General features: G+C 54.0%; 1 protein-coding gene across 1 annotated transcript; it reads right to left on the bottom strand.

Annotated features, from left to right (window-relative positions):
- Positions 1-1,629: 1,629 nt before the first annotated feature.
- LOC103172259 (heat-stable enterotoxin receptor-like) lies at positions 1,630-21,576 on the bottom strand. Its single transcript, XM_042344950.1, has 27 exons — positions 21,351-21,576; positions 20,018-20,130; positions 19,555-19,622; positions 18,281-18,493; positions 17,786-17,907; positions 17,409-17,505; positions 17,023-17,137; positions 16,231-16,366; positions 15,727-15,812; positions 15,448-15,565; positions 14,666-14,747; positions 13,728-13,833; positions 13,131-13,193; positions 11,335-11,406; positions 10,535-10,639; positions 9,550-9,636; positions 8,992-9,124; positions 8,370-8,516; positions 8,034-8,122; positions 6,969-7,060; positions 5,772-5,930; positions 4,607-4,799; positions 4,138-4,312; positions 3,538-3,636; positions 3,058-3,152; positions 2,466-2,542; positions 1,630-1,849 (listed from the first exon to the last, which is right to left on the bottom strand). Exons 1-27 carry the CDS (start codon positions 21,556-21,558, stop codon positions 1,684-1,686), a joined length of 3,216 nt encoding a protein of 1,071 aa, XP_042200884.1. The 5' UTR covers positions 21,559-21,576; the 3' UTR covers positions 1,630-1,683.
- Between the last annotated feature and the right edge of the window lie 1,814 nt (positions 21,577-23,390).

Raw genomic sequence — 23,390 nt, 5'->3', positions numbered from 1 at the left:
TATCTTTTTTTGAAACAATTATTACCCCCGGGAAAGCGATCTGCCAATCGACTATCAACCAGGTTCCTACTTACAGCTCGGTCAACAGAGGCGTGTGCGTGTCTGTGTGTGTGGAGTAAGGAAAATTGCCCCCTGCCCAGGAATCGAACCCAGGTCCTCTCGCTTGCGAGGCGAGTGCCCTAACCACTGAAGTGCCACATAGGTGTCAGCCTGGCTCAGAATAAGATATTTATGGGTTTAAGCCCCTGGGAGTTCCACATATAATGCCACAGACACATGGAAATCTCCCATGTGTGTCTCAATAGTGAGTGGTATCCTTAATGAAACCCATCACCGTTACTTAAGAGTCTCCAAACCCAACTGAGAATTCCCCCTGGAATCAGAGATAGATGGTTGGGATGGAATGCACTCTCTCTCTCTCTCTCTCTCTCTGAAGGGACGCCCCCTGCTTACCTAATTCCGGAGAGTATTAGGCGCACGCTGGCGAAAGCCAAAGCTTGGGGGGGAGCCCAGAGTGTGCGTTGGGGGTGACTGTTGGAGTCTAACCAGCTAAACCCACACACAGCTCGGCCATTGAGAGAGAGAGAGGGAGTGCTGTCTGGCCAAGCTTTCCCGCTGCTTGTCCAGCTCGGTCCCCACTCCCCGTTAGTTAATTAGGGCTTTCACTACAGGGTTAACAGGAGCTGAGGGGGAGGATTCCCTGCCCTCAGTGACTGGTCGGCCCTTCCAGGTCCTTCCCGTCGAGTCCTGTAGCTCAGTGGTTAGAGCACTCGCTTTGCAAGCGAGACACCCGGGTTCAATTCCTGGCAGAGGGCGAAACCTCGGGCAAGTTTCCTTACTCCACACAGAGCCTAATAATAATCCCTCCAAAACCAAAACAATAATAAATTGGTCATTTTCAATCTACGACTGTTTGTGGGACATTGCTGTGCGCAATTGGCTGCCGCGTTCGCCCACAAATATACAGTCAATTCACTTTACAGTGTGTTCTGTGAAGCGCTTTAGGACGTCGAGAAGACATGAAAAGCGCTATATCAAATGCAAAGATTATTATTATTATTATTATCAGCAGTGAGTGCCCTGGGACACTTGTGGCCCCTCCTGGCTCAGGAACTGGGGTCTAGAGACCGGCACAGAGGGGGGGCTCGGTTCTGACCACCGTGACCTGAGAGTGGGCCGTCCGTACGTTATAGAGAAAGTGTTGCACACTCACTGCTGTTACACTTATTCTACACACCACTGTTCCTTTATATATGCACTATACATACTACTGTTCAACGCCTGCTGCTACTGCACACTCGCTGTGCACACTGCCTTACACACTTACGGTTGTTGCACACTCACTGCTGTTAAACACCCACTCATCGCTGTGTAACACACTCCCCACTACCACTCCCTTTGAAGCGCTTTGAGACGTCTCGAAGACATGATAAGTCGCTGTATCAAATGCAAGGATTATTATGATTATTAATAATATTATTATACGCTCATCTTTGCAATACACATTGACCACTGTTACACATTTATCAGAGTGTCACATACACCCATTACACAACCACTCCTATTACACGCACTCCTTGTTTTATACACACACACACATATACACACATGCACAGGTACACACACACACACACAGACACACGGTCATAGACACACACGCGTGCGCACACACACATCAGGCAGTTACAGGTAGGTGCTGAGGATATCGCTGGAGTTAAGCTGCAGATACTCCAGGTCCCAGTCATTGCTGCTGCCCTGGCTCGCGCTCTGGTAGCCGGAGCTCTTCCTCTTCTCCAGAGATGTGATGATCATCTGAGCAAAGTCGGCCTGGAGCCTCTGCAGGTTCTCACTGTGTGGACACACAACCGTACAGTGACTGCTCACAATACCACAACAACAACAACACATGACATTTACTCGGTGTCTCTCACATCGGGAGGACGTCCCAAGGCGCTGGACAGTCAGGGGTTGGACCTGAGCTGGGGGTTGGGATCAGGAGGGGGTGGAGGGCGGGGAGAGTGGGGGTAGGAGGGTGACCGAAGGCAGTTGGTCGAAGAGGAGGGTCTTGAGATGGGTCTTGAAGGAGGTGAGGGAGGGGGGTGAGGAGGAAGGACTGTGGGAAGGAGTTCCAGAGGGTGAGGGCAGAGAGGCTGAAGGCCTGACCCAAAGTGTGAGTGTGTGTGTGATTGTGTGTGTGAATGTGTGAATGTGTGTGAGTGATTGTGTGTGAGTGTGTGAATGTGTGTGAGTGTGCATGTGTGAGTGTGTGATTGTGTGTGAATGGGTGTGTCAGTATGTGTGAGTATGTGATTGTGTGTGAGTGTATGTGAATATGTGTGGGTGTGTGTCTGTATGTGTGTGAGTGTGTGTGTATATGTGTGTGTGAGTGTTTGTGTGTATATGTGAGTGTATGTATGTCTGTGTGATTGTGTGTGTGTGGCACACTGTGTGTTTGTGTGACTTACGCTGATGGTGGGGCTGGCAGTTTGCAGTTCCTGTGTGTCTCTCCTGTGAGCCAATAAGTGATCTGAGTCCCCTTCCCCTGAAACAGAAATCATAATAATTAATGATTATTTGACCCATTTGACCCGGCGCCTTATCACGTCTTTGAGACGTCTCAAAGTGTTTCACAGGATACACTGCAAAGTGCAGTGACTGTATATTTTGTGGGTGAAACGCGGCAGCCAATGGTGCCCAGGAGCGTCCCCACAAGCAGTCGTGGATTGAGCGACCAAATTATTATTATTATTTTGTTTTTGAAGGGATTATTACCCCCAGAAAAACCAGCAGCCAATCTGCTAACAACAGGGTTACTACTGACTGCTGGTAAACAGAGGCGCGCGTGTGTGTGTGAGAGTGTGTGAGTGTGTGTGTGTGTGTGAGAGTGTGTGTGTGTGAGAGTGTGTGTGAGTGTGTGTGTGAGTGTGTGCGTGAGAGTGTGCGTGAGAGTGTGTGTGTGTAGCAAGGAAACTTGCCCACCATTTATTTCATCCCCAGGAATCGAACCCAGGTGAGGTGTGTGGGAAATAAACCGTTTGGTGCAAGAGAAATGTTTACCTTCAGAAACGTTTCTCCTCGTATCTCGTACTCAAACCTACACCCCGTCCTCTTCAGGATGTTGATGGTCGATTGGCTGACGTGTATCCTTAACGCTGAGGGGTGGGAGGGGAAAGAGAATAGGTTGGTTAAAGCAACTGGAATCCCACCAGCTCCAGCCTGGGGCCGAGAATAATAATGATTTAATAATAATAATAATAATTTGGTCGCTCAATCCACGGCTGTTTGTGGGGACATCACTGGGTGCAATTGGCTGCCGCTTTTCGCCCACAAAATACACAGTCACTACACTTTACAGCATGTCCCGTGAAGCACTTTGGGACGTCTCGAAGATGTGATAAGGGGCTGTATCGAATGCAAAGATTATTCACGCTGAGCCAGGCTGACCGCAGGAAGCCAGCAGGTCCTGTGTGTCAGGAGGGGGTCCGTGTTATAGGCGTGATGTAACCGTGTGGTCGTATGTTAAGAAGTGTCTCTTACGCAGTCCCGTGGACTCCATCCGTGAGGCTGTGTTGACCATGTCGCCAAACAGGCAGTACCTTGGCATCTTAATGCCAACTACACCAGCCGCACAGGGACCTGCAACACACAGCGTCTCTCACTGTCAAACAACAACAACTGACAATGCGCAGCGCCCGTCACGAGCGAGGGAGCGAGGCCGGGGGGGGGGGTCGCTGAGCGGAGGGAGGCAGCAGGTTGGTGGGGGGTTAGGAGGTGGCAGAGGTCGGGGGGAGCGAGGCCGTGGGGGGCTTTGAAGGTTAGGAACAGGATCTTGAACTGTATCCTCTGTGTGATGGGAAGCTGGTGGGTGAGGATGGGGGTGATGGGGTGCGGAGCCCGGTGCGGGAGAGGACACGGCTGCAGAGTTCTGGATGATCTGCAGCCTGTGGAGGGAGGAGTTGGGGGGTGGGGGTCGAACCTGGATGTAACAAAGGCGTGTGTGAGGGTCTCGGGGACCTGCGGTGTGAGACAGTGTTGGAGCTGGGCGACGTGGCGGAGGTGGTGGGTGGGTGGGGGGGGGGAAAGGCAGAGTGTGTCACGGTGCGGAAGGACAGCGGGGGGTCAAAGGCTGAGCCTTACCGGAGTGAATGCCGATGCGGATCCACACGGGGAGGCCGGGCAGGTGAGCCAGCTCGAAGGAGCCCATGAAGGTGAGGATGTCGAGCGCCATGCTAGCGATGTCCACGGCGTGACGGTTGCCGTTCCTCTTCGGCAAACCCGAGGCCACCATGTAGGCATCGCCGATGGTCTCCACCTGCAGAGAGAGCGCGAGCGGTGATTGACTGACCCCCCCCTCTCCTCGCCTCACAACACCTCGCCTCGGCTCCCCCCCAGAGCTGCGCTAGAAGATCAGCCTAGACTATCAGCTCGTGGCTTAATACACCCCACACCCCAATCCTTGGCGGGGGGAGTTCGAGAAGGTGGGGTGGTGGGGGGGGCAGAGAAGCTGAAGGCCCGCCCGTCAATGGTGGGGTGGGAGATGTGGGGTAGGCTGGAGCCTGGAGAGCGGGCAGGTTGGGGGGGGTGGGGTGGGGAGGGGGTCACTGACCTTGTAGACATCGTGGTTGTCCAGGATACGGTCGAAGTTCTTGTACATGTCGTTGAGCATATCCACCACCTCCATGGGGGAGCTGTACTTGCAGATGGTGGTGAAGCCCACAATGTCGCTGAAGTAGATTGTCACCTCCTCAAACAGCTCCGGCTCCACCCGGCCCGTCTCCTTCAGGGACTTCACCACCGGCCTGGACACAGCGAACAGCACAGATGTACACACAGGCTGGACAACAACAACGACAACAACGACAGCAACAAGAACGACAACAACAGCAACAACAGCAACAAGAACGACAACAACAAGAATGACAAGAACGACAACTATGACAACAACAGCAACGGCGACAACAACAACAACGGCCACAACAACGACAATAACAACGGAAACAACAGCATCAGCAACAACAATGACGACAACAACAATGACAACAACAACAGCAACAACTATAGCAACAAAAGCAGCAACAGCAACAACAACGACAACGACAACACGACGATGATACCGACGACAACAATACTCCTGGAGTCCTGTAGCTCAGTGGTTAGAGCCCTCGCCTTGCAAGCGAAAGGACCTGGGTTCAATTCCCAGTCGGGGCAAAACATTGGGCAAGTTTCTTTACTAACCCTCTCACCCACCCCCACACACACACACGCGCGCGCGCGCGAGCGCCTCTGTTTACCCAACAGTAATTAGGAACCTGGTTGTTAGTCGATTGGGGGATCGCTTTTACGGGGGTAATAATCCCTTCAAAAATAATAATAATTTGGTCACTCAATCCATGGCTGTGGGGACGTCGCTGGGCAAAACTGGTTGCTGCATTTCACCCACAAAACTCACAGCCACTACACTTTACGGTGATTCCTGCGAAGCCCTTTGAGATGTCTCGAAGACGCGATAAGGCACAGTATCAAATGGCAGGATTAATATTATTAATAATAATAAACTTAATAATAATAATAATAGCTTTGATTAGAGAGAGGGGGCGGGTGGGGGGGTGGGAGAGAGAGAGGAGAGAGAGAGAGAGAGGAATGACGTGATGTGGGGGATGACGTGATAAGGCGCGGTAAGAAATGCAAGGATTATTAGCATTATTATTAATTATTAATATTGATATCTGATTGGAAAGGCGGGGAGATAGCAAGAGGCGGGAGAGGCTCACTCGGGAAGGAGCATGGAGTTGAGACGATCTGCCCGGTCCCGCTCAGCCTTGTACAACACTGTCCGTTCCTCCACCAAGTGCTCCAGGTTTTTCGAGTACATCTGCAGCCGTCTGATCAGAGTGTCCATGTAGCTCTTGTCTGTCTGACTGTGGAAACTGCTGCAGGAGGAACGAGAGGAGGTTCACTCCACGCGGAGAACGCCTCCTGCGTCCGCCTGTGGCTCAGTCGCTCTCGTGCCCTCTCTCCCCCCCCCCCCCCCCCCGCCGCGCACCCCCCACTACACCCCACAGTCCAGCCTGACACTCCAGCACAGCGCTGGGGGGAGAAACGAGGAGAGAGAGAGAGCAATGCATTGTCAGAGTCGCTGTCCTTCGTGTGAGACGTTAAACCTCACTCGCTGCCCGAGGTCTCCCACCACACTATGGGGGGGGGGGGGGGGGGGGGGCGGGAAGAGAAGGGGGTTTCTCTCTCTCTCTCTCCTGGTTTCCTGACTCCCCCACAAATAAAATTGCTCGCTCGCTTTATGTCTGTTTGCGGCGACGTCGCTGTGCGCAAACCGGCTGCCTCGTTCGCCCCGAAAATACACAGTCACTACACTTGGCAGGGAATCAATCCCTTGAAGGGCTTTGAGACGTCCGTCTGACATGAAAGTGGGGGGGACGGGGTGCGGTGAGAGGGAGGGAGAGTCAGTGGGGGGAGGGGAAGGGGGGGAGCAGGGAGCGGGGGACTTGAATCATTTCTCCACCGGGGTCACGGGAACTGATGACGCTCTGAGCTGTCGTCACGTCTCCCCCTCTCTCCCTTCCCCCTCCTCTCCTCCATTCCCCGCCCCCTTCCCCGCTCCCCCTCCTCTCCCCAATTCTGCCCCCCCACGCTCCCCCTCCTCTCCCCTGCTCCCCCTCCTCTCCCCCATTCCCCCCCTCCCCGCTCCCCCTCCTCTCCCCCTCCTCACCCCATCCCCCCTCCCCGCTCCCCCATTTCACTTCCCCCCGCTCCCCTCCTCTCCCCAATTCCCCCCCTGCGCTCCCTCTCCTCTCCCCCATTCCACACCTCCCCACTCCCCCTCCTCTCCCCCATTCCCCCCCTCCCCTCCCCCATTCCCCCCTCCCCGCTCCCCCTCCTCTCCACCATCCCCCCTCCCGCTGCCCCTCCTCTCCCCAATCCCCCCCCCCCACACACCGCTCCCCGAGACTGACCTAAAGATTTTACACATAGTTGTCTCGATTTTCTTGAAGTCGGGTCTTTTTCCGGGATCCTCGTCCCAACAGCTTTTCACCAGACTGTACACCTGCAACAGCACAGCACACGCTTAGCACACACTTAGCACATGCTTAGCACACACTTAGCAAATGCTTGGCACATGCTTGGCACACGCTGAGTATATTCTCAGCGCATGCTTAGCCCACGTCGGACATATGTTTAGGACAATGCTGAACACACGCTTAGCAGACACTGAGCACAACAACAACAACAACAACAACAAGATTCCATTTATAGAGCGCCTTTCACGTCAGGAGGACGTCCCAAGGCGCTGCACAGTTGGGTCATGACCCGAGCATTGGGGGGAAATGGTCAGGGTGAGGGGAGGGAAGGGAGGGAGCGAGGAGGGGGTAGAGAGTCGAGAGGGGAGCTGAAGGCTCGGTCAAAGAGAAAGGTTTTGAGACCGGCCTTGAAGGAGGAAAGGGAGGAAGCGGCGAAGGCACTGGGGATGGAGTTCCAGAGCCTCGGGGCTGAGAGGCTGAAGGCCCGACCACCGATGGTAGGGCGGTTGGGGCGGGGGACGTGGAGCAGACCGGAGCCAGAGGAACGGAGGGTACGGGCAGGTAGGTAGGGGATAGTAGGTTGGAGAGGTAGGAGGGAGCGAGGCCGTGAATGGCCTTGTAGGTGAGGATGAGGATCTTGAAATCAATCCTCTGGGGATGGGGAGCCAGTGGAGGCGAGCGAGGGTGGGAGTGATGTGGTCCCGAAGCCTGGTGCGGGACAGTACACGAGCTGCAGAGTTCTGAATGACCTGCAGCTTGTGGAGGGAGGGCCGGGAAGGCCGGCGAGGAGAGAGTTCCCATAGTCCAGCCTTGAGGTGACAAAGGCACGCCACTTAGGATACGCTGAGCACACGCTGATCACATGCTCGTAACACACAGCACACACTAAGGACATGGCGAGGACAAGCACGTGCCAAATGCACGCTCTCCAGTACAATGGGGGTTGGGTAGTTGTTGGGGGGATGGGGGGGGGTTCACTGAGCCACGGACACGCGTTACCTCCAGTTCCTTCTCATTCGCCGTCTCCAACTGCAGGTCCGGCCGGAACGGGGAGCAAACCCTCACCTTCCTGACTCTCCGCAACTTCTCTACACAGCGGGGAACAGGGACACTGGTTACCACGTCAACTGTCTGTCTGTCTGTCTGTCTGTCTGTCTGTCTGTCTGTCTGTCTGTCTGTCTGTCTGTCTGTCTGTCTGTCTGTCTGTCTGTCTGTCTGTCTGTCTGTCTGTCTGTCTGTCTGTCTGTCTGTCTGACTCTGTCTGACTCTCTCTTTCTCTGTGTCTCATCGTCTGTGTTGTGTGTCTGTGTGTGTCCCTCTCTGTCCCTCCCTCACCTTTGCGGTCAGTGCAGCACTTTGTGTGGAAGGTCTCCCTGCGCAGGATGATCTCCTGGGCTATGATACCATAACTGTAGACGTCGCCTTTCTGGGACACTCCCTTCACATCCTCCTGACGCAAGAGTTCGGGAGCCATCCACAGGTCTGATAATAACAGCCACACATCAGGTCAGCAACCACACTCCCCTCCCTCCCTCCCTCCACCTGTCCCTCCTTCACTCCATCCCTCCCCTCTATGGTGGCGTCCCCACAAACAGCCGTTAAGTGAACGAGTGATTTTATCTATCAGCCGAGAGAGCGAGCGAGAGAGTGAGAGAGAGAAACTCCCTTCTCTTACCCCCTCCCCACCCGCCCCCAATGATAGTGTCGCGGGAGATCTTTAACGTCAACAGAGTGAGGTTTAACCTGAAGGACGGAGTCCCTGACAATGCCTCTCTCTCTCTCTCTCCCCCTAGGGCTGGGGGTGGAATGTCAACCCAGACTGTGAGCTCAGAGTCCCTGACATGAGGGGGTGGGGAGGGGGTGGTATTGAGGTGGTAGGGGCTTGAACCCACAACCTTCCAACTCGGAGGTGAGACTGTGAGCGACTGAGCCGGACTGGAACCTGATTAAGATGTACCTTTCTGGGGTACAACAATTGTGTTACACCCAAAGTCTGTGATCTTCACGACCATTCGATTATCCACCACACAGTTGGTTGATTTGAGGTGCCCATGAACCTCGGTTTTGCTTGAATGGAGGTAGGACATCCCCTAAACCGCGAGAGAGAGCGAGAGAGAGAGAGAGAGGGAAAGTGAGAGACTGTACAGCGAGCGACAGACAATCTGACGTCAAACTGATTGACATTATATCCCATTATACCCCGATATCTGGGTTCGTAACTTCAGATTTCCCCCTTCCAACCCCCAAAAAAGGCAAACTTCCAGGTTGTCAGGTCACCGATGATATCATTTCCTGAATACCATTTCATTTCCTGACGTCACTTCCTGCGAGCGAGCAGCACCTCGCGATGCCACGTCCTGCCATCAAGCAACACCACTACATCACTTCCTGCGACCGAGCGGCACGGGGCGAGCAAGCAGCACTTTGGATGTCACTTCCTGCGAGCGATCGGCAGTGCTGAGGTCACTTCCTGTGCGGCCCTCAGCCACTTCCTGCCCGTGCGGGTGACACTCACCTTGGCGATGTCACACATGACTGAGATCTTGAACTCCCAGTCCATGAACGTACCATCGGGGTAAGAGATTGTGTCATTCAGAACATCCTGAGCAACAGAGAGAGGAACCCTCAACAGCCTGAGGTCAACAAGACCCAACACCGCAAACCCAACCCAACGCACACTCTGAGGCCCCCCAACCATTGTGGGCTCAAGCCCCACCTCGGGGGCTCTGAGCTAACGCTCCAGCGCAGCGCTGGTGGAGAGAGAGAGAGAGACGCATTGTCAGAGACACCGTCCTTCATATGAGACAATAAACTAATTTAAGACAAATGGGGATATTAGAGTCACAGAACCGTTGAATTATTCAGCACAGAAGGAGGCCATTCGGCCCATTGTATCTGAGCTGTGCTGAAAAGAGCTTCCAAATCTCCAAATCAACCCACTCCCCCCACTCGCTCTCTCCCCATAGCCCCGATCAACCCCACTCCCCGCTCTCCCCATAGCCCCGATCAACCCCACTCCCTCTCTCTCCCCACAGCCCTGCAAACTTGTCCTCCCCATCGAAGGAGAATTTTTTTTTTACACACCCACAAAATATACGTTCACTACGCTTTACAATGTATCCTGTGAAGTGTTTTCGAGACGCCTCAAAGCGCTTCACAAGATACACTGTAAAGTGTGTAGTGACTGTGTATTTTGTGGGCGAAGCGCGGCAGCCAATTGCGCCCCCAGCGACGTCCCCACAAACAGCCGTGGATTTAGTGACCAATTTTTTTTGAAGGGATTATTACCCCCGGAAAGTGATTCCCCCAATCGACTAACAACCGGGTTCCTATTGACTGCTGGGAAACACAGGCGTGTGTGTGTGTGTGTGCGTGTGCGTGTGCGCGTGCCCCCCTGCCCAGGAGTCAAACCCAGGTCCTCTCGCTTGTGAGGCAAGGGGTCTAATCCCTGTTATGACTGTGATGAAGGTGATGAAGATGATGGTGGTTGTGTAACGTACCCGGAGCGATCCTCGTTCACAGAACTCAATGACTCGGAATATTTCACATTCCATCTTGACAGTGCCGTAGAATTTGGTGAGGTTATAGTAGTCGATCTGCAACAGCTGAGCCGGAGACACACTGTGTTACTATCTCCATCCTTATCCCGGCAACTAAAGGTCCGCCATTCTGTCTGTCCTGACTGATCTCAACCCTGGCCTCAAAGTCCCTCCGTCTTTCACCTCCGAGTCATGAGGTTTGCGGGTTCAAGCCCCACAATGTCCGTCAGGAGAGGTCGATGCAGCCACCAAGTGCAACTCACGTCAAAGCAGAGAAAGGTATCATTTTCCCCTTTCACCCCCCCCACCACTATTTGCCTGCCAAATGCCTAGTTACTTCACTTTACTGTGATTGTGAAGTGCTTTCAGAAGTCCTCCTGGTGTGGGTGGTACTGTGTCAAATGTGAGTCAGCCCGGCTCAGTGGTAGCCCTTGCTCTCTCTCTCTCTCTCTCTCTCGCTTGCTCTCTCTCTCTCTTCCCTCCGAGTCAGGAGGTTGTGGGTTCGAGCCCCCCATGTCAGTGACTCTGAGCTCACAGTCTAGGCTGACGTTCCAGCGCTGTGCTGGGGGGAGGGAGAGAGAAAGAGAGAGAGCATTGGAGAGAGAGAGTGATGGAGGGAGTGATGGAGGGAGTGGGACAATGATGGAGGAAGTGAGAGAATGATGGAGGGAATGAGAGCGATGGAGATGGAGAGAGTAAGAGAGCGATGGAGTGGGGGAGTGACACAGAGAGTGAGAGAGATCGGAGCCTGCGATGCTGACCTTATTGAGCTCGATCTTTTGCCTCTCAGTGAAATTTCCATCCCCGTGTTTCAGAAGCTTCAGAATCACGATCTGGAGACAAAGTCACATCAATCACCTACACACAAACCGGGTACAGCGCACACCCACCCTTCCCAAGCGGCTGCCTCGTTTCGCCCACAAAATACACAGTCACTACACGTCAGGCGCTGACACCATCAGCTCCGCACTCTCCACCTCTCAAAGCCATCAGGAACATCGGGGTTCCCTTCGACCCTGAGCCGTCCTTTCTCCCTCATATCCGCACCACAACCGGCACCGCCTTCCACCACCTCCGGAACATCGCCAGAGACTACGGCATTACCTCACCCCTCACGCGGCTGAAACTCTGGTCCACACCTTTATCACCTCAAGGCCGGACTATGGGAACTCTCTCCTCGTCGGCCTTCCCGGCCCTCCCTCCACACTGCAGGTCATCCAGAACTCTGCAGCTCATGTACTGTCCCACACCAGACACCGAGACCACATCACTCCCACCCTCACCCTCACTCCCACCCTCACCCTCCCCCTCGCCCTCACTCCCACCCTCACCCTCCCCTCACTCCCACCCTCGCCCTCACCCTCACTCCCACCCTCACCCTCGCCCTCACTCCCACCCTCACCCTCGCCCTCACTCCCACCCTTGCCCTCACCCTCACCCTCACTCCCACCCTCACCCTCACTCCCACCCTCGCCCTCACCCTCGCCCTCACTCCCACCCTCGCCCTCACTCCCACCCTCGCCCTCGCTCCCCTCCACTGCTCCCCATCCCCCAGAGGATCCAATTCAAGATCCTCATCCTCACCTACAAGGCCATTCCCGGCCTCGCTCCCTCCTACCTCTCTGACCTACTAACCCCCCACGTACCCGCCCGTACCCTCCGTCCCTCTGGCTCCGGTCTGCTCCACATCCCCCCCCCAAACCGCCCGACCATCGGTGGCCTTCAGCCTCTCAGCCCCGAGGCTCTGGAACTCTATCCCAGTGCCTTCGCCGCTTCCTCCCTTTCCTCCTTCAAGGCCGGTCTCAAAACCTTTCTCTTTGACCTTCAGCCTTCAGCTCCGCTCTCGACTCTCTACCCTCTCCTCACCCCCTCCCTCGCATTCGATACGGTGCCTTATCACGTCGTCGAGGTACACTGTAAAGCGTAGTAACTGTGTGCTTTTCTGGGCGAAACGTGGCAGCCAATTTGCGTCCAGCGACGTCCCCACAAACAGCCATGAAGTGAACGAACAGTGTTATCTGAGGGTGGAATTGTTGGGCTGAACACTGAGAGAGAGAGGTGGGGGGGGTGGGGGGGACACCCCCTTCTCTTTTCCCTCAGCGGAGATCTTTAACGTCCGCGCAAACAGGGCACAGACGGACGGGGGGTGAGGTTTAACATCTCATCTGAAGGACAGCGTCTCTGACAACACGTCTCTCTCCCACTCTCTCTCTCTCCCCCAGCGCTGCACTGGAGAGTCAGCCTAGACTTATTTTAATTGATTGCTGCATTCATCTCCAAATACACAGTCACTACACTTTACGCAAAGCTATGCGAAGCGCATTGAGGTGTTGGGGGCTGCACTAACTATAAGGATTCCCAGGTCGCGCTTAAAGACCTTCCTCTTCGACCAGAGCCTCTGGTCACCAACTGCCCTCCCTCCTCCCCATCTCAGTGTTGTGTTCCAACACTGTCAAGCGCTCTGGGACGCTATCCTGCGTGGGGTGGGGTGCTTTGTAGATACAAGTTGTTGCTGTTGTTGTTTGTTTATTTTGGGACCTGAACGGAGTCTCTGTACCTTTTTGTCGTATTTCGCTCTCCGAACTGGAATGATGCTCTCTTTCCTCTTGTCCTCCTCGATCTGGACATCAACCAAAACAAGACATGTGTGTGGGCAGGCGTGACCGCCATGGGGTGTGGCCTATCTATGAGGGTGTAACCTATGTGGGGAATGGGGTCCATGTGAGGGTGACCGTGATGGGGGTGTGGCCTATGTGGGTGTGGTCAGTGTGGGTGTGGCCTGTGTGGTCTCTGGGGCATGTGGTCTATGAAGGATGGTCACTGTGGGGGCGCGGTCTATATGGGGGCGTGACCACTGTGGGGGTGTGGTCTCTGTGGGGGGGGGGGCATGAGTGTGGTCACTGTGGGGGTGGGGGGAGGGGGGGGGTGGTCTTGGGCATCTGAGCTTCATGATAGGTGGAGGTGGCATGGCATGTGATTGGCCCAGGCTTCGGGGCGTGTGATTGGCCCAGACTTCGGGGCGTGTGATTGGCCCAGGCTTCGGGGCGTGTGATTGGCCCAGGCTTCGGGGCGTGTGATTGGCCCAGGCTTCGGGGCGTGTGATTGGCCCAGGCCTCGGGGCGTGTGATTGGCCCAGGCCTGGCTGGGGGCTGACCTTGAGGTTGATCTGGTTTTTCTCCGTTCTTTCCAGGGGAACAATCTTCTCGGATGGGATGTGCGACCATTTCTTCATCCGCACCTGCCGGTCATTCCGGAAATGCCTGGCGGGAGGGACAGAGGGTCTTCAACAACAACAACTTGCCCCTCACGCCGGGCAGAGTCCCAGAGTGCTTGACCCCCAAGCCGGGGGTGGGGGGGAGAGGGAGGAAGGAACTGGGCACTGGTCGAAGAGGAAGGTCTTTAGACACACACAGCCCTGAAAGGGTGGGATAAGACAGAGGGAAGGATTGGGGGAGAAAGTTCCAGAGGTTCGGGGCGTAGTGGCTGAAAGTACGACCAATGATGGAGGCCGGAGCCGGTCGAGTGGAGGCAGCGGGTTGTGGGTTTGGGGGGCTGAACCCCAGCCCCTGCCCCATCCCTGTCCACCCCCTCAAAGGAGGACATTTCAGGACAACAAATTGGATATCTTCAAGACGTCTCAAAGTGGTTCACAGGATATACCGTAAAGTGTGTTTTATGGGCGAAACGTGGCAGCCCACGTTTGCGCCCAGCGACATCCCCACAAACAGTCGTGGATTAAGTGACCAAATTATTTTTCTTTTGGAGGGATTATTACTCCCGGAAAAGCCATCTGCCAATCAATATATGTGGAGAGTAAGGAAACTTGCCCAAGGTTTCGTCCCGACCTGCCAGAGAATTGAATCCAGGTCCTCTCGCTTGCGAGGCGAAGGGTCTAATGCCTGAGCTACTGGACTATAGAAGCAGAGAAGGAGGGATTGAGGTGGGGGGAAAAGGCAGAGGGAGAGGAGATAGGCGTGACTAAAAGCTCACTCACTGATGGTTCGGCAGAGCTGGTAGGGTAGGGAGGGACGAGGAGCTGGCCAGGGTTGGTAGGGGGGGTCACAGGGGTGAGGTTAGCAGAAGGTCTCTTACCGTAATATCAACAAGGCAACGAAGAGAACCAACACCACAGTCACGGTCAAGACTATCACTGCCACCATCTGGGACAGTATACCTGGCACAAACAGCAACAACATTTGGGATAGGGTAGGGCGCACTTGGTCGAAGAGGAAGGTCTTGAGGTGGCAAGGGAGGGGGCAAAGTCGATGGACTGCGGGATGGAGTTCCAGAGGGTGGGGGGGGCAGAGTGGCTGAAGGCCCCACCACCAATGGTGGAGCAGGCGAGGCATGGGACGTGGTGCAGGCCAGAGCCCTCTGAGTGGAGGGAGCGAGCAAGTTGGTAGGGGGGGTGTCAGCAGATCGCAGAGTGGGGAGGGGCAAGGCCGTGGAGAGCCTGGAAGGCGAGGACAAGGATTTTGAACTCTTTCCTCTGGGAAAATCAGAGATTGTCGGCCAGGACACCGGGGGAGAGGGTCTCTCTTCTGTATTTCCACCATGGGAACATAAGAACAGGAGGAGGCCATTCAGCCCCTCAAGGCTGTTCCGCCATTCTATCAGATCGTGGCTGATCTGTCTGTACGTCAATCTCAATTAAGGTCACATTTGACATAAATTACCAAAATGTGTGACGGGTTTCCGTGTGTGTAGGACACCCGGTCGGTCACGGTGACGGGTTTCCGTGTGTGTAGGACACCCGGTCGGTCACGGTGACGGGTTTCCGTGTGTGTCGGACACCCGGCCGGTCACGGTGACGGGTTTCCGTGTGTGTCGGACACCCGGCCGGTCACGGTGACGGGTTTCCGTGTGTGTAGTACCTTTGTTGAAGACTTCTGGCACATCGTGTGGAAGGCTTTGTTTCCATACAAACTCAGGATTTGAGTCAATAATATTTGTGATGTTTGTCTTTGTATTAAAGTAAAGCAAAACCTTGTACTGGAACAAAATCACACAAGGATTGTATTAATATATCATATATATTAATATCTTACACCCCAGCCCTCGCCAGCCCCCACTGGCTCCCTACCACTTGCCCATGAATTCCCTCACTCCCCCAACCCTCAGCTCCACCCCCAGCGCTTGAGTAAAACACCTACTTCCAAGGTCCTTGATGACGTGTAAAACACAGTCAAGTTAATGTCACGGTCTCCGTACTCATCCAAGTGGATTGGGCCCAACGAGCCTGCAAATCATGTCACACAGAACACATTACACGGGTCATGTTACACACGCACGTGGGGGTTATACGCAGTTCGACGCATTTTACACACACACACACAGGAAGACACGCATGTTACACACAAACACACACATTACACACACAGACCGTCCTGTTTGATCATGTTTATGGTCACCTCCCCCCCCCACTCTCCCCCTTGACTTTGGGGTCAGACTCCCCCAATGTCAAGCGCTACCCCACGTGAAAGGCGTTGGGTAAACGCGGACTGTAAAGTGTTGTGACTGTATATTTTGGGGCAGAAACGTGGCAAACGTTGAAAATGTTACAGGCATGTTGCAGGCATGTTTGGCACGCTACACAAGCAAGTTACACACGTGTGGCAAGCGTTACAGAGCAGTCCAGGGCTGAGGAAGCCACTTACCCATGAAGGTGACATTACGGAAATGCTTTATGAAGTCAGAGCGAGTCGGGACAAGATGTTTCTCTAGGAACTGCCCCAGAACTTGCCCGAACAGCAACACAGCATCGCTGTAGCCCACAGCGAAGTCATTGTAGGTCTGGAACAACAATAATAACAATACAGCGGCTTATCACGTCTTCAAGATATCTCAAAGCAGGCCGGAGCCCGCTGGGCGGAGGGAGCGAGCAGGATTGTAGAGGGTTAGGAGGTTGAGGGGGAGCGAGGCCATGGAGGGCTTTGAAGGTGAGGACCATGATCCTCTGTGTGATAGGAAGCCAGTGAAGTTGGGTGAGGATGGGGGTGATAGGGTCACGGAGCCTGGTGGGGGTGAAGATGGGGGTGATAGGGTCACGGGGCCTGGTGGGGGCGAGGATGGGGGTGATTGGGTCATGGAACCTGGTGCGGGAGAGGACATTGGCTGCAGAGTTAGTTCTGGATGATCTACAGCCTGTGGAGGGAGGAGTTGGGGGCCGACAAGCAGGACGTTTGCGTAGTCGAGCCTGGATGTAATGAAGGCGTGTGTGAGGGTCTCGGGGGCCTGCGGGGTGAGACGGTGGCGGAGGTGGGGAAGGTGGAGCAGGTTATGGGGTAGAAAGGATAGTTAAGGGTCAAACAAGATGCCAAGACGCCAAGGATCCAGATGGAGTGTGCAAGGATGGTGATGCTGTCAGTGCCTGAGGATATCATCTTGTTGGCGGGATTATTACCACCGGAAAAGTGATCCACCAAACGACTAACAACCCAGTATGTTACCTGGGTGACGTTGGGAGTCTCATTGTAATTGTGGTCAAAATCCGGGGGCATCCAGGTCACAACGAGAACCTGCTTCATAAACTCCATGGACATGGAGTTGGCGAAATAGCTGTGACTGAGAGATGGAGAGACAGAGGGAGAGGTTACAGAGGAACACAGCAACACACAACGCAGAGGAGCAACAACACAATTATGTTGGCACTGCGCCATTCACATCAGAAGGACATCCCAATGTGCTGCCCATGAAGGGTTTGCACCCGAGCTGGGGGTTGGAATCAAGAGGGGTGGGAACGGAGTTATAGAGACACAGCTTTACTGTGTCTCTAACCCTGACCTGGGAGTGTGGACGGACGCACAGTGTAGAGAGGGCTGAAGCAGGAACTTACTTGAAGATGTCCAGTAAAATAATGACGATGTCTTTGTCCATAGGAATCCCATGAACCAGAGCTCCCACATCAAAAGGAGTCCCACACAGAATAAACACTGCAAAAACAGACAGACATGAAATATTATGTCTGCCATTGCAGCAAATAATAAAGAGAGGGGAATAGAAGGATGGGGGAGGGGGTAATAGAGGGGTGGGGGAGGGGGGAATAGAGGGGTGAGGGAGGGGGGAATAGAGGGATGGGAGAGAGGGGAATAGAGGGGTGAGGGAGGGGGGAATAGAGGGATGGGAGAGAGGGGAATAGAGGGGTGAGGGAGGGGGGAATAGAGGGGTGTAAAGGACGGAAATAGAGGGGTGAATGGAGTGTGTAGGACTCACCATTACTCTTCCTGTTCGGGTTGTTGACTGTCTCTCGGAATCCGTTGACAGAACGGATGATTTCCTTAAACTGCAAACCCAGGGAGAAGAGAGCGGACCCAGCCTCAAGCCCGTTCATGTACCTGGGACCAGAGCAGATCTGTCATGTTCCGTTCCCTGATCATCCCTCCCCCCACCGACCCCCCCGACCACCCCCCCGGGAGTTGGCGAAGGTAGGCGTGGAGGGCAGGTGGGTTGGGGGTGGGGGTGGGAGGCTGATGGAAAGCACCGTCAAAGAGGAAGGTCTTTAGATGGAACTTGAAGGTGGCAAGAGAGGAAGGGTGTGAGGCGGAGGGATTGTGAGGGTAGAGTTCTGGAGGTTGAGGGTGTGGGGGCAGAGATACTGAAAGCCCGACCGCCAATGGTGGGGCGGGACGAATGGGGTGGGTGGCCTGAAGCAGGAGCTCTGCCCCCAATGACTGGTCTACCAAGTCACCCAACGAGCCTAAGGCCTACCAGAAACAGGCTTCGGAGGTCTCTTCTTTCTTGTAGATGTAGGTGGAGTTCCAGATCGAGGGTTTCACTTTGCTCTCGTGCTTCCAGAAGTAGATGAAGAAGTTGGAGAGTTTCCGGGCCGGGGGTAGGATCCGGGTTACGTTGGGCTTGAAGTCGCAGGAAAGTCCGAAGCTTCCCGCCGAGATGATGGGAATCTCCAGGAAGGTATTCAGCCTGGGTGGGGGGTGGTGGGGAGGAGAGGAGGGAGGCTGTTGTAATGTTCCTTATGTTTGATACAGGGTCCCTCGGCTACCCCCTCGCGCGTGGCCTCAAAGCGCTTCACGACACGTTCACACGGCACCTTACACGTCGGGAGGATGTCCCAAGGCGCTGGACAGTCAGGGATCTGGACCCGAGCTGGAGATTGAGGGTTTGGGGTAAGGGGTAGGAGAGTGACCAAAGTGGGGGTCTTGAGACGGGCCTTGAAGGAGGCGAAGGAGAGTGAGCGAGGTGGAGGGACTGTGGGATGGGTTTCCAAAGGGGGGGCAGAGAGGCTGAAGGCCCGACTGCCGATGGTGGGGTGGGCTGGGCTGGGTGGGGGCCATTTGACCAGCGCCTCGTCACGTCTTCGAGACTTCTCAAAGTGCTTCACAGGCTATACTGTAAGGTGTAGTGACTGTGTATTTTGTGGTACCAAACTGTACTGCACAGGGAAGGCTGACACCAGGCACAGACGTCAGAGGATGTCCTCTGGACTGGAGCAGGGAGGGGAGAGACTGGGGGGAGGAGGGAGAGAGTGAAGGAGTGAAGGAGGGAGGGAGAGAGAGAACAAGTGAATGAAGAAAAAATGTGAAGGGCGAGCGAGCGGATGAGGGAGTGAATGAGTTGGTGAGTAAGGGGAGAAAGCGACAGAGCGAGGGGAGTGAGCGCGTTGAAGGAGTGAGTGAGTGAGTGAGTGAGTGAGTGAGTGAGTGAGTGAGTGAGTGAGTGAGTGAGTGAGTGAGTGAGTGAATGAGTGAGTGAGTGAGCGAGTGAGTGAGTGAGCGAGTGAGTGTAAGCGAGTGAGTGAGCGAGTGAGTGTGAGCGAGTGAGTGAGCGAGTGAGTGTGAGCGAGTGAGTGAGCGAGTGAGTGTGAGCGAGTGAGTGAATGTGAGTGAGTGTGAGCGAGTGAGAGTGAACGAGTGAGTGAGTGAGTGATTGAGTGAGTGTGAGTGAGTGAGTGTGAGCGAGTGAGTTTGTGAGAGTGAGTGAGTGTGAGCCAGTGAGTGTGAGCGAGTGAGTGTGTAAAGACTTACGACACGACTTGAAAGGTGGCATATGTGCAAGTTGGGCCCAGAACTACACACCCCAACTCCTCCTCGATCTACAGACAGTAACACACAGAGAGGTCAGGAATATACACACACGCGCTGTGTACACACACACTGTACACATACACACACACTGTACACATACACACACACTGCACACATACACACACTGCACACCTTACCCACTGTACACACACACTGTGCACACACACACTGTACACCTATACACACACTGCACACCTTACCCACTGTACACACACACTGTGCACACACACACACTGTACACATATACACACACTGCACACCTTACCCACTGTACACACACACTGTGCACACACACACAGTACACACAGACACACACTGCACACCTTACCCACTGTACACACACACTGTGCACACACACACAGTACACACAGACACACACGCTGCGCACGCAGTGTTTACTCACGTATAAGTTTTTGAGGATCTCCACACCCTCACAGCTGCTGGTACGACAGCCTTTAGACACGTACAGAGAGGTATCGAAGCCGTAAAACGAGGCATTAACACTCACATTAAACTCTGCCACAGACACAGAGAACAATCTGTAAGTCTGTGCATCTGTGTGAGCTTTGACTTCACAGTGTATGTCCTGTAGCTCAGTGGTCAGAGCCCTCGCCTCGCAAGCGAGAAGACCTGGGTTCGATTCCCGGTTCAGGGCGAAACCTTAGGCAAGTTTCCTTATTCCACACACACACAGACACACGCACACAGACACACACACATACACACACGACACACACACACGCACCTGTTTACCAGCAGTCAGTGGGAACCCGGTTGTTAGTCAATTGGGGGATTACTATTCTGGGGGTAATAATCCCTTCAGAAAAATAAATAATTTGGTCGCTCAACCCCCGGCTGTTTGTGCGGACGTCGCTGGGGGCGCAATTGGCTACCGCATTTCGCCCACAAAATACACAGTCACTACACTTTACAGTGCATCCTGTGAAGCGCTTTGAGACGTCTCAAAGACGTGATCAGGCACTGGGTTAAATGCAATGCTTATCATTGTTTATATGTTTGTGCATGTGAATGTGTTGGCTCAACACATGTGTTGGTGTGCGTTTACATGCGTGACTTTGTATGTTCGTGCATGTATTTGTGTGTCCGTGGTTCATTCATCTGAGTCAGGAGGTTGTGGGGAGAGCGAGCGAGAGAGAGAGTGCATCTGCTTCAGAAAGAGAGACTGATTAAAGGAGAGAGAGAGTGAGCCAGAGACAGAGCAAGATTGAATTAGAGAGAGAGAGGCAGAGAGAGAGAGAGAGAGAGAGACTCGTTCAGGGAAACAACAACAACAAATTACTCTTGTATAGCGTCCTTCACGTCAGAAAGACGTCCCAGGGCGCTGGGAAGACTGAGACAGAGAGAGAGTGATTGAGCCAGAGAGAGAGAGAGAGAGTGTGCGAGATTGATTCAAACAGAAAGACTGAGCCAGAGAGAGGTTGAGCTGAGAGAGAGAGAGAGAGGACTGAGACAGAGAGCGAGAGCGAGATTGAGCAGAGAGATGGACTGAGACAGAGAGACACTGAGACGGACAGACAGAGAGAGAGAGACTGAGACAGAGAGAGACTGAGACAGAGAGAGACTGAGACAGAGAGACAGTGAGACGGACAGACAGAGAGAGAGAGACTGAGAAAGAGAGAGATACAGACAGAGAGAGACTGAGACAGAGAGAGACTGAGACAGAGAGAGAGAGAGAGAGAGCCTCTCAGTCGGCTGAGGGCTGTTGCGGGGCTCACCTCGCTGCTGTAGTGAGGTCTGTACCTGGCTCAGGCTACCGGTCACCGCAGGTGTGACTTGGCTCAAGGTCCAAGGCGACTCGGAATCGTTCAGCAGCATCACGTTCAGTGTGAACAGCCGCTCCGTGCACTTGGAGTAGGGATTCCTGACTAAATGGGTCCTCGCCATCAGAGCAGCACAGAGACACAGTGTCAGCCAACGCTGCATCCCGGCTCCGTGTGCGCGCGCGCGTGTGTCTGTGCGTCTCGGCTGTGTGTGTGTGTTGTCAGTATGCGTGTAGGTCTGTGTGTGTCTCCCCGTGTGTGCGTGTCTGCGTGTGTGTCTATGTATGTGTGTGTATCTGTGTGTGTGTGTGTCTGTGTGTGTGTCTATGTGCGTCTGTCTCTGTGTGCACGCGCATGTGTGTCTGTGTGTGCGTGAGCTCCTCTCACACACAGTCTCCCTCACTCCCTCACTCCTGCCATCAGCCCCACTCCTTCCCTCACTCTCGCCCTCTCTCTCTCTCTCTCTCTCACTGACTGACTGATTGCTGTGGTGGGTGTCAATCAGTCGCTGCCTCATCAGAGAAGCGCAAAGGTTAAGTGTGTAATTGTATTGTTTGCTGAATTAAAGGTCGGTATCGTAAAACTGTAAACCACACAACACCCTGAACGTAAGAGCTCACGGGAATCGATCCCAGATCCTCTCGCTTGTGAGGCGAGTGCGCTAACTACTGCTCTCTCTCTCTCTCTATGTGGAAGCTGGGACACACACACACACAGTGACAGACACACCACACACACACACACACAGTGACAGACACACACACACACACACACACACAGTGACAGACACACACACACACACACACACACAGTGACAGACACACACACACACACACAGTGACAGACACACACACACACACAGAGCTGGAACACACACAGTCCACATGTAAATTGTTGTCTCTCTCACTCTCTTTCTCTGGCTCTGTCTCTCTCTTCCTCATTTCTCCTCTGGCTCTCTCTCTTTCTTTCTCTCTGTCTCACACACTCTCTCTCTCTCTCTCTAAGTGTAGTGACTGTGTATTTTGTGGGCAATACGCTTTTTGTGGATTAAAGCGTTATATCGCCCACAAAACGGTCACTACACTTTACAGTGTATCCTGTGAAGCGCTTTGAGACGTCTCGAAGACGTGACAAGGCGCTGGATTAAATGCGAGGATTATTATTATTATATCAAATGCAAGGGGGGTTTAAGGAGAGAGAGGAGAGAGAGAGAGAGACAACATCAATTTACACGTGGAGTCTGTGTGTGTGTGAGTGTGTCTCTGTGTGTCTGTGAGTGTGTGAGTGTATGTGTGTCTCTGTGTGTGTGAGTGTGTGTGTTTCCCAAACTCCCTGTGTGTGTGTGTGTGTGTGTCTGTGTATGTGTCTTTCTCGGTCTCAGGTTAAACGATCCCCCACTTAGCCCCCACTTTTCTTAATAAACACGCAGCGGGTTTATGACTCGGCTTTTAGTCTATCAATAATTCCTCCCGTGTGTTTGTAATCGATTACTGGATTCTCTGATTTGCTTCCTGTTATTTTGACGTAGGAATCTAATGTAAATTTACTCTCTACATTTTCCGTGTGTGTGGGTTACATTTCACTTAACTCTGTGTGTCGTGGTTGTGGCTTCGAGCCCCCAAAGTCGGGGACTCTGAGCTCACAGCCTTGGCTGACGTTCCAGCCCAGCACTGGGGGGAACGAGAGAGGGAGAGAGAGAGAGAAGGAGAGAGAAACTCTCTTCTCTTTTCCAACGCTTTACAGTAAATTATCACATCAGGATTTATTGTGAAGTGTAGTGACTGTGGATTTGATCCTGACACTCGTCTTCGAATCCCTTCACTTCCCTCACCCCCCACCCCACCCCACCTCCACCCCCGACACCTCCCCGCCTCTCCGACCTGCTCACCCCCCCCCACTGTACCACCCACTCGGATGGCTCCGGCCTCCTGCTCGTCCCTCGCTCCCTCCGCTCCACCACTGGTGGACGCTCATTCAGCCACTAGGCCCCGAAAC

The sequence above is a fragment of the Callorhinchus milii genome, unplaced genomic scaffold (genome assembly GCF_018977255.1).
Source record: "Callorhinchus milii isolate IMCB2004 unplaced genomic scaffold, IMCB_Cmil_1.0 Scaffold31, whole genome shotgun sequence".
Classification (NCBI taxonomy): domain Eukaryota; kingdom Metazoa; phylum Chordata; class Chondrichthyes; order Chimaeriformes; family Callorhinchidae; genus Callorhinchus; species Callorhinchus milii.
Note: the sequence above shows the minus strand (reverse complement) of the source record. Positions and strands in the feature narration are given on the sequence as shown.

What these genes read in the sequence shown, in the direction of transcription:
- LOC103172259 (XM_042344950.1), bottom strand. Translation starts at nt 21,558, where the DNA reads ATGCAGCGTTGGCTGACACTGTGTCTCTGTGCTGCTCTGATGGCGAGG. An exon ending in ATTTTACTGGACATCTTCAA is followed by an intron (nt 17,138 to 17,408) that starts GTAAGTTCCTGC and finishes TCCATCTCTCAG; the next exon opens with TCACAGCTATTTCGCCAACT. An exon ending in AACTCCATGCTCCTTCCCGA is followed by an intron (nt 4,800 to 5,771) that starts GTGAGCCTCTCC and finishes CGCTGTGTCCAG; the next exon opens with GCCGGTGGTGAAGTCCCTGA.